General features: G+C 47.3%; 2 protein-coding genes across 2 annotated transcripts; one reads left to right on the top strand and one right to left on the bottom strand.

Moving 5' to 3' along the window:
* Positions 1–3,937: 3,937 nt before the first annotated feature.
* LOC144701364 (RNA-binding (RRM/RBD/RNP motifs) family protein) lies at positions 3,938–5,540 on the bottom strand. The gene is made up of 4 exons (XM_078573162.1): positions 5,074–5,540; positions 4,884–4,985; positions 4,364–4,636; positions 3,938–4,257 (listed from the first exon to the last, which is right to left on the bottom strand). The coding sequence occupies exons 1-4, from the start codon at positions 5,446–5,448 to the stop codon at positions 4,204–4,206; spliced, it is 804 nt and encodes a 267-aa protein (XP_078429288.1). The 5' UTR covers positions 5,449–5,540; the 3' UTR covers positions 3,938–4,203.
* A 108-nt stretch (positions 5,541–5,648) lies between these two features.
* Positions 5,649–7,310, top strand: LOC144701453 (pentatricopeptide repeat-containing protein At4g33170-like). Its single transcript, XM_078573260.1, has one exon. The coding sequence runs from the start codon at positions 5,649–5,651 to the stop codon at positions 7,308–7,310; it is 1,662 nt and encodes a 553-aa protein (XP_078429386.1).
* Positions 7,311–8,632: the final 1,322 nt, after the last annotated feature.

Raw genomic sequence — 8,632 nt, 5'->3', positions numbered from 1 at the left:
AGAAAACCTATAGACCTCCCATCATTACACCACACCTTAAATTCAACTCCCACAGGACTTACTAAACTATCCACACCCTGCCATTCAGTAAAAGATACAAATATGTTTAATATTCCAAATAATATCCATGAGGATGACCAGTCGGGTTTTCAAACAATAGATACACTTAGTGTTGCAAGTTTAGATGATGGAATTAATTCTCATACACATAGCAGAAAGCCAGTTTCTCTAAGAAAAACAAAATTGCTGGACACACTGGACCTCAAAAAAAAATTAACATAGATGATTTCATAGAACAAGTTACATCCGATGAGGAAGATCCGATCCCACATGCCCAAAATATTGCTAGCCCCTTAGAGAATCAAAGGCTACCCCATTTGAAGTTAAATGATTAACCCCTTGTTTTGGAATTTTAGGGCCATAGCTAAGGCTGAAACATGCTTACGTATTAAAAATGTCATCAAAGAATTTAAATACAAATGATAGGAATTATTGAACCAATAGCTCATGTGAACAAGTTGGATAAATATAAAAATAGGTTAGGCATGGATGGTTGTTGTGCACAACAAAGAGGTAAAATTTGGTTGTTCTGGAATAATGATATAAACCCAAAAATTATTGACTCATGTCAGCAAAGTATTACAGTCGAAGTCAATATGGGACTTACTATGGTGAGGATGACTTTCATTAATGCATCTTATCATGCTGAAATGAGAAAATTACTCTGGGAAAATCTTGCTCAAAAATTTAGTTTTACATCAAATCCATGGATTATACGAGTTATTTTAACTCTATAATAACGGTTGCAGAAAGAGGAAAGGATCTGCATCATAGGGATATGGGAGATTTTAATAATGGTGCAATGGACATCAAGGTAGTCCCATATTAATGAATGAACATACACTGACATTACCACTTTATGAGATCAAATATCTTTCCAAAAGGCTATCAGATCACTCTCCCATCATACTCGACTTCAATCCCCTACTTCCCAAATTCGGAAAACCCCTTTCCGTTTTCAAGCCATGTGGACCAAACGCCCAAAATTTCTTGAACTCATAAGAAACAATTGGGACAAGGTTGGCCACACATATCCTATGATAAATCTAAGCATGAAATTACAAGCCTTAAAACAAATTCGGAGGTCATGGAATAAAGGAACCTTCGGAGATATTTATATAGAAAAATAAAAAATAAAGACTCATATTGACAACTTGGAACTCGATTTACAAAATCATTGGGATGAACAAAAATACGAAATATGGACACAACTTAAGAAGGAACATGCCATTCTTTTTATCACATGGGCACCACTGCCTATGAGAATGTTTAAGTTAAATCTGAACGGTGTAGCAAAAGGGAACCCAGAGAGAGCCATGGGAGGAGTAATTTTGAGAGGTGTAGAAAAATCAATGATCTTTGCTTTTTCTAATCCATACAGAGAAATGACCACTATGGAAGCTGAATGTGAGGCATTAATTGATGGTATGGAAATATGTAGACAAAAAGGAATTAATAGTATATAAGTGGAATCAGATTCTGTTGTATTATGTCATATAATTAATAGCCATGCATGTAAATGGTGGGACCAAATTCAGATATATCTTTCACTGATAAAACAAATCCTACATATCTCTAAAGAAGGTAACCAGGTAGCTAATGGACTCACTCATCATGCATACAGCCACACTTTTTCTAATCCATACAGAGAAATGAGCACTATGGAAGCTGAATGTGAGGCATTATTGATGGTATGGATATATGTAGACAAAAAGGAATTAATAGTATATATGTGGAATCAGATTCTATTGTATTATGTCATATAATTAATAGCCATGCATGTAAATTATGGAAGCTACCACCTTGGTGGGAAAAAATTCAGGTATACCTTCCACTGATAAAACAGATCCTACATATCTCTAAAGAAGGTAACCAGGTAGCTAATGTACTCAATCATCATGAATGCAGCCACCACGAAAAATTTCTCTTTTGCACGGCAGATGAGTTGCCACATCATGTATGCGGCTGCTATCACATGGACAAATTGGGCTTGCCATCGATTAAAAAGATAAAATATATGGTACAACAGTGTCAAAATTCACACAGAGAAGGAATGTGAGACAAAGAGGTAATGTTTTTTTTTATCCAACTTTTATTGATTCATATGATTATATGTTTAATAAAAGCATATCAAAGTTTTTATTTCATTCTTTATCAAATGAAACAGATAAGAAGATAATTCAAAAGCCTCATGCTGCTTCCATGATCATGTTAGCCCTTAGATAAATTTATGACATTTTTAACAGCATCCAATTAGGCAATCAAAACTTCATATATGAAGGTGAGGAGTATCATCTTTCTGTTCCTTATCTGTCCCATTGATTATTGTATTCCTAGGTGACCAAGAAATTGGACTTGTTGAGGGCTCTTGGGGCCCATGAGGGAGTAGTTGAGGTTGGATAGTTGACAAAGTAACACAATCTTTACTGCTAACCATCATCATTGGCAATGAACGGGGGAACCACGATGGAAATGGGGAATGATGAGAAGGAAAGAAAAAGAAAAAAATAAAAAGAGAGAAGCAGCAGGAGAGAAAAAGAAAAGAACAATGGTTGAGAAAGTTTCAATACATAGGCACAGAAGAAATGCAATGAAACTGTCACATTTATTGATGGCCACTGCATCATCCAAATCAAATATCAAACATGGAAAAAAGAGTTGGAAAACACCTCATACAAGCCATCCCAAAGTATGCATGAAGCAACATTTGAAATCAGTCTCCCGCTACCTTTCAAGTAACCAAAGGAAATTCTTCTACCCTCTCAAAGTCAATGCTAACCCTCTTTAACGTCAAGGTTGTGGTTACCTATCTTTCCTGGCCGAGGAATATATTTTCCTGAGATCTGCAATAGAGATTGTGTTGTAGCGTCGATTCTGGCTTTCTGTTGCTCCTTGATGGACATTGGGAATGATTTCAAATCACACTTTGAAACGCAAAAGGGTTTTTAATGGTCAAGATACAGGTAACTGCAGACAAGTTTTTTTCCTGATTTGTAGATAATAGGATGCATACATTAAAAGTAGCAGATAGCACATATGTCAAAATTTTCTGCAATGTTTCTCCCATAATGCATGTTTCTTTTGTTTTGATTGATATCAAATAACTTGGTAGTAAGAACAGGTAAGGTGTCTCCTTTGATTTGATACAGGAACAAACCTACAGCATGAGGAGAAAAAACCAAAAGAATCGAGGAGAAGCTGCCACAAGAGCACACCAGACACAACCTTCAGCATGGCATCACGAGGACAGGCCAGGAGATGACACAAAGAAAAAGGAACAGACTTACGTCCTGTTTTTCAGCTGGAAATTAAGAAGAAGAGATGGATGAAGAAGCAAGTCCAACATAAGAGATATCCAGCTAGAGAGATTGAAGATGAAGCAGGGAAGAAGCATCTCTCATCACAATGGTCCAAGCGAAAGAAACAATAAGACAAAGAGAGGGATAGAGAAGCAACTTCAGCCATGTATGTGAGACAAACATCAAGAGTCAGCAAAGAAATGCTGGGAAACGAGAAATGACAGAGAGGATGCATGGGAAAAAAATTAACAGATAGAGATAGATGGCGATAAACATTGTGCTACACGCCAGAAATCAGCAAACATGAAGCATTGACCAAGCTAGCAGTCACATCAATGCTAGTCAAGAGCTCACAGTTCTCAAAGTTCTCAAAGTCACAAGTCCACCAATGCTACAACTCTCATATCAATGGTGTTTGCCCAAAGGGTATCTCAAACAATGTATTTTCGCGTTCACATCAATTAAATTTTATTATGAAAAAAAAGATGGATGATAGATAGATGGATGGATGGATGGAGAGATTGGGGACAGAGAGAGAGAGGAGAGAGAGAGAGAGAGAGAGAGAGAGGTAGTGGGAGTAAGATCCAAGCCAATATGGTCAATTAATATGGACTGCTTTGAAAGAAGCAGGAATGCCACTGAATAACGGGGAGGAAATGAACCAAGTAACCTAAGCTCAACTAAGCCTCAATGATGGCCTTCACCCTTTTTCTGCCATCGGGGGAATCTCTCTCAGCCTTCTATCTTTTCCCCCCCTCTCTCAGCCTTCTCTCTTCAACACAGAAGACAGAACAAGGAGAAGGAGAAGGAGAAGGCCATCACCAAACGCAGCTGCAGACGCCGCTCACGAGCGCTTGCCGAGAGCCAGGCTGATCCTCATCGCCCTCCCCTCCAACTCCTACGCACAGAGAACACGCAAATCGGCGTACCCACAATGAAAAGATTAGAAATTTCTTCTTCTGGTGTGGGGTTTCTTTCTCTCGCTGAATTGCTAGTTTACTAACCTTGCCGTCGAGCTCTCGCATGGCGGCCTCCATCTCGGACTTGGTGGAGTAGCAGACGAAGCCATAGCCGCGGGAGCGGCCGGTGTCGCCGTCGAAGATAACGCGCGCGCCGACGACCTCGCCGTAGTCCTGGAAGGCCTGGATGAGGCTCTCAGCCGTCACCGACCACGACAAGTTACCCACGAACAACTTGTTCTCGCTCTCCGGGTACAGCGGATCCTTGGGCTTCGGCTTGTCCGAGAAGTTCACCCTCAGCGCTCTCCCCGAGTATTGCTGCCACCACCCACTCTTCAGAACAAGAAGAAACCAACAACAAGAAGTAGAAAGAAGAAAAAGAACCCAAGAAGAAGAAGAAGACAAGTCTAGAGTAATCTAGAGGGAGATAGAGAAGGCCAATCTAGAAGTATTTCGAGGTACCTAGAAGGGGATAGAGATGAACCTAGAACGAGCCAACCAGGACTCAAGAAGGAGCTAGATTACTAGAAGAAGAAGAAGAAGAAGAAGAAGAAGAGCGGCTTACAAAGCCGTCGAGGTTGTTGATGACCCTCTCGCAGTCCTCCAGGGAGCTCATGGTGACGAAGCCGAAGCCCCTGCTCCTGCCCGTGTCCTTGTCGTACAGTACCTGCGAGAAGAAATAAAGAGAAGGGGGTTGGAGGAATCTCGGACGCAGGAGAAGATCAGCGAGCAAAAGAGATGAAAAAGATGCGAACCTCGACCATCTCCGGCGTGGCGAACTCCTGAATGATGCCGGCGAGCTGGGCGCTATCGCAATTGTAAGGCAGATTCCCGAAGTAGAGCTTCGTGTTGGGTCTGCTCTCGCCGGCGATATCGGCGACGGGTTCCTGGTCTCCTTCCTGCGCCGCCGCCTCCGCCGCCTCCGCCGCCTCCGCCTCCTCCGCCACGGCGGCGGAGATCCTCGCCAATAGCCGTCTGGGGACGTTCGCCCTCAGCCTTAACCCCTGCAAGCCCTCACTCTGCAGGCGCAGAGCCCGCAAAGTCGCGAGCTTGGCGGCGCCGTCGCCCGGCGGCTGCCGCGGCTGCACGCTCGGAAAGCAGGACCGTATCGCCGCCGCCGCCCCAGCCATGGATCAAATTAACGAGCGATCTCCGACGAGTGTTAGCCGCTGCGGGTCTCTCTGCAATCCACTGTCCCGCGACCCAGTAGATAATGGCGGAAGGCGGGGGCGGATAAGATAAACGGCTCCCCTTCTTCGGGCCCAGCAACGGGCGGAGCTCGTTCATCCACGTCATCGACACCATCCTCATCGCTTTCGAAAGAGGAAGAATGGCGCGGTCTGGGGAAGACCCACGAAGGATTCACGCGCGGCTGGTGAAGCTCGGCGGCGCCGCCGACCGCCGCTCGTACAACCGGCTGATCAGCCTCTACGCGCCGCCCGACGCGCTCCGCCTCCTCCGCCGCCTGCCCTTCTCCCCCACCGTCGTGTCATGGACGGCCGCCATCTCCGCCCACTCCCGCGACGCCGCCGCCGCCTTCGGCCTCTTCCTGTCGATGATCCGCCGCCGGGTCCTGCCCAACCAGCGGACCGTGGCGGCGGCTCTCGCCGCCTTCTCCGCCGCCCCCGCCGCCGCCGCCCAGATCCACTCCCTCTCCCTCAAGCTCCGCCTCTCGCCCCTCCCCTTCGCCGGCAGCGCCATCCTCTCTGCGTACTGCAGAGCCTCCCGCCCAGCCGACGCGCTCAAGGTGTTCGACGAAATCCCCAACAAGGACGCGGTCTGCTACGCCGCGGCTGTGGTGGGCTTGGCCCAGAACCGGCGCCCGGCGGCCGCCCTCGGTGTCTTCGCCGCCATGCGCGCCGCCGCCGCTCCCTCCTCCGCGTACAGCCTGTCGGCGGCGCTGCGGGCAGCGGCCGAGATGGCGGCGCTCGAGCAGACGCGGGTGATCCACGCGCACGCCGTGGTGGCGGGGCTGGACGGGAATTCCGCGGTCGGGACGGGCCTGGTGGACGCCTACGGCAAGGCCGGGCTAGTCTCCGACGCCCGCCGCGCGCTCCGCGGGCTCGCCGCCGGCTCGGCGGTGGCGCCCTGGAACGCCTTGCTCTCTGCGCTCGCGCAGCAGGGGGACCTGCCGGGGGCGCTGGAAGTGCTCGACGAAATGCTCAGCCGGGGGCTGCGGCCCGATGAGTACACCTTCCTGGCGGTCCTCTCGGCCTGCGGGAACTCCGGCCGGGCGGCGGAGGCGGAGCGGTGGCTCAGCCGGATGGCGGCGGACCACGGGGTGGCCCCGGCGCTGGAGCACTACACGTGCCTGGTCGGCGCGCTGGCCCGGGCGGGGCGGCTCGAGGAGGCGGAGCAGGTGGCGGCGGAGAGGATGCCGTTCGAGGCGGACGCGGCCGTCTGGCGGACCATTCTCGCGGCCGGCGCGGCGCGGGGGGACGGCGGCGGCGGCGCGGCGGAGCGGGCGGGGCTGCGGCTGCTGGAGGCGGACCCGCGGGACGACTCGGCGTACGTGCTGATGGCGCGGGCGAGGGCCGCGGCGGGGCGGGGCGAGGCGGTGGCGGAGCTGTGGAGCGGGATGAGGCGGCGAGGGGTGAAAAAGGAGGCGGGGCGGAGCTGGGTGGAGGTGCGCGGGCAGGTGCACGAGTTCTTGGCTGGCGACCGGCGCCACCCGCGAGCGGCGGAGATTCACGCCAAGGTGGGGGAGATGATGAAGGCGGCGGCGAGGATGGGCTACGACGAGAGGGCGGAGAGGAGCGATCTCTGGCACCATAGCGAGAGGCTTGCGCTGGCCTGCGCGCTTGTGCTGGGCGATGGGGATGGTGCCTCAGGGAGGCTTCTCAGGGTCGTGAAGAACGTAAGGATCTGCGCCGACTGCCATGAAGTGTTTGGCTTCTTCAGCAGTGCTCTGCGGAGAGAGATTGTGGTCAGGGACGCCCACAGGTATCACAGGTTCCGCCAGGGCCTTTGCTCCTGCAATGGCGTCTGGTGAGTGTACCAGAGGGTGGGTGGTAGTGGAGGTGGAGCCAATTGGTTCCCACTGGGCGAATGTGTTCCTATTGTAAATCGTTGGGAAATACATGAAAGTTCAGAAAAGTATGGCTGGTTAGTCCAATTCATCGACAAAGGAAATAGTTTCAAACTTCAGCGCACATTTTGTGTTGTTTTTGGAACAATTTTGGACAGTGAAATATAGCTTATGAATGATAATCCTAAAATTGGTTGTTTCAAAGTTCTTCTCCAAGTTTATAAACTCCCAACTTCCATTTTTTTTACTTTGTACTATGTATGAAATTATACATAAAAAGTCAAATGTAGGTCATAATTATGTTTTAGTAAACAGTATACTTTTATGGATATTGTGAAATCAAAGTTACTCAATGTCTTGGATAACGTGTATGAATAGAAATGCTGTAGAAATACAGTACACAATCATAGCAATCCTGAATGAATAGTGTGTAATCAAAGTTATATATTGGATAACATGAAGTTAAATAATTATCAAGTCCATAGCCTTAAATAAGCCGCTGGATCGTTATCAAATGACATAAAAGTCCTCCAAAAAGATACAAAAATAAAAATTATTCTAACCCTTGACTGTCTCTCCCCTTTAAGCTTGTGAACAAGATATGGCATTCCTATCTTGGAGATGGAAGTTTGGGAAACAATCACAAAGCGAAGGTTTGAGGCATGAATGTTTAAATAATCCCAGTATTCATCATGAGAAGTTCCTACTGATGTTAAGATGCTTCCTAACCTCTCACAGAGATTACTATTCAATTAAATTATCCACCAAATCTGCTTCTCGAGAGATAAATGAGGGCTCAACATCATCCCAAACCTTTCCAAGGCTCATCAAAACAATGACAAATAAGAATTCTTATGGAAATTTACGTGCAAACTATGCCCTATTAGAGTGTAATGTTATTTTTTTCAACCATTTCTCATCATGAACTTCTTGAGATGTTGTTTGATACTCATCAATGTGGAGTTTTTATTGTCATTCTAAGGTAGCGGAGCATCCCATTATAGTACTATTTTAATGCTACACTGTCAGTTTGCCATTCTATATCATGTAAAGTCTAAATGTGCCCTCTTTGAACTAGTATATTCTCTAGGTTGTAGGGTTTCATGGCCATGATCCACGATCCAAAGATGATTCCCACACTTGAAGAGATATGAATCGAAACAAACCCTTAAAAAAAAATCAAAAACCTGTATAGCGTCAAATAGGCATGTGTGTTCTGTTCTCTTTGTGCAGTGTTGTGCGAATTGTGCGTTCTGTTCGGTTATCTGAACAGAACAAAAATGAAT

This window comes from Wolffia australiana, chromosome 3 (assembly GCF_029677425.1).
Source record: "Wolffia australiana isolate 7733 chromosome 3, ASM2967742v1".
NCBI classification, from domain to species: Eukaryota; Viridiplantae; Streptophyta; class Magnoliopsida; order Alismatales; family Araceae; genus Wolffia; species Wolffia australiana.
The sequence above is the reverse complement of the archived record's forward strand: the minus strand, read 5'-3'. Positions and strand labels throughout refer to the sequence as shown.

Coding starts and splice junctions, on each gene's coding strand:
- LOC144701364 (XM_078573162.1), bottom strand. CDS start 5,448: ATGGCTGGGGCGGCGGCGGCGATACGGTCCTGCTTTCCGAGCGTGCAG. Junction 4,637..4,883: donor TCAACAACCTCGACGGCTTT/GTAAGCCGCTCT, acceptor GGGTGGTGGCAG/CAATACTCGGGGAGAGCGCT. Junction 4,258..4,363: donor TGCGAGAGCTCGACGGCAAG/GTTAGTAAACTA, acceptor CTCTGTGCGTAG/GAGTTGGAGGGGAGGGCGAT.
- LOC144701453 (XM_078573260.1), top strand. CDS start 5,649: ATGGCGCGGTCTGGGGAAGACCCACGAAGGATTCACGCGCGGCTGGTG.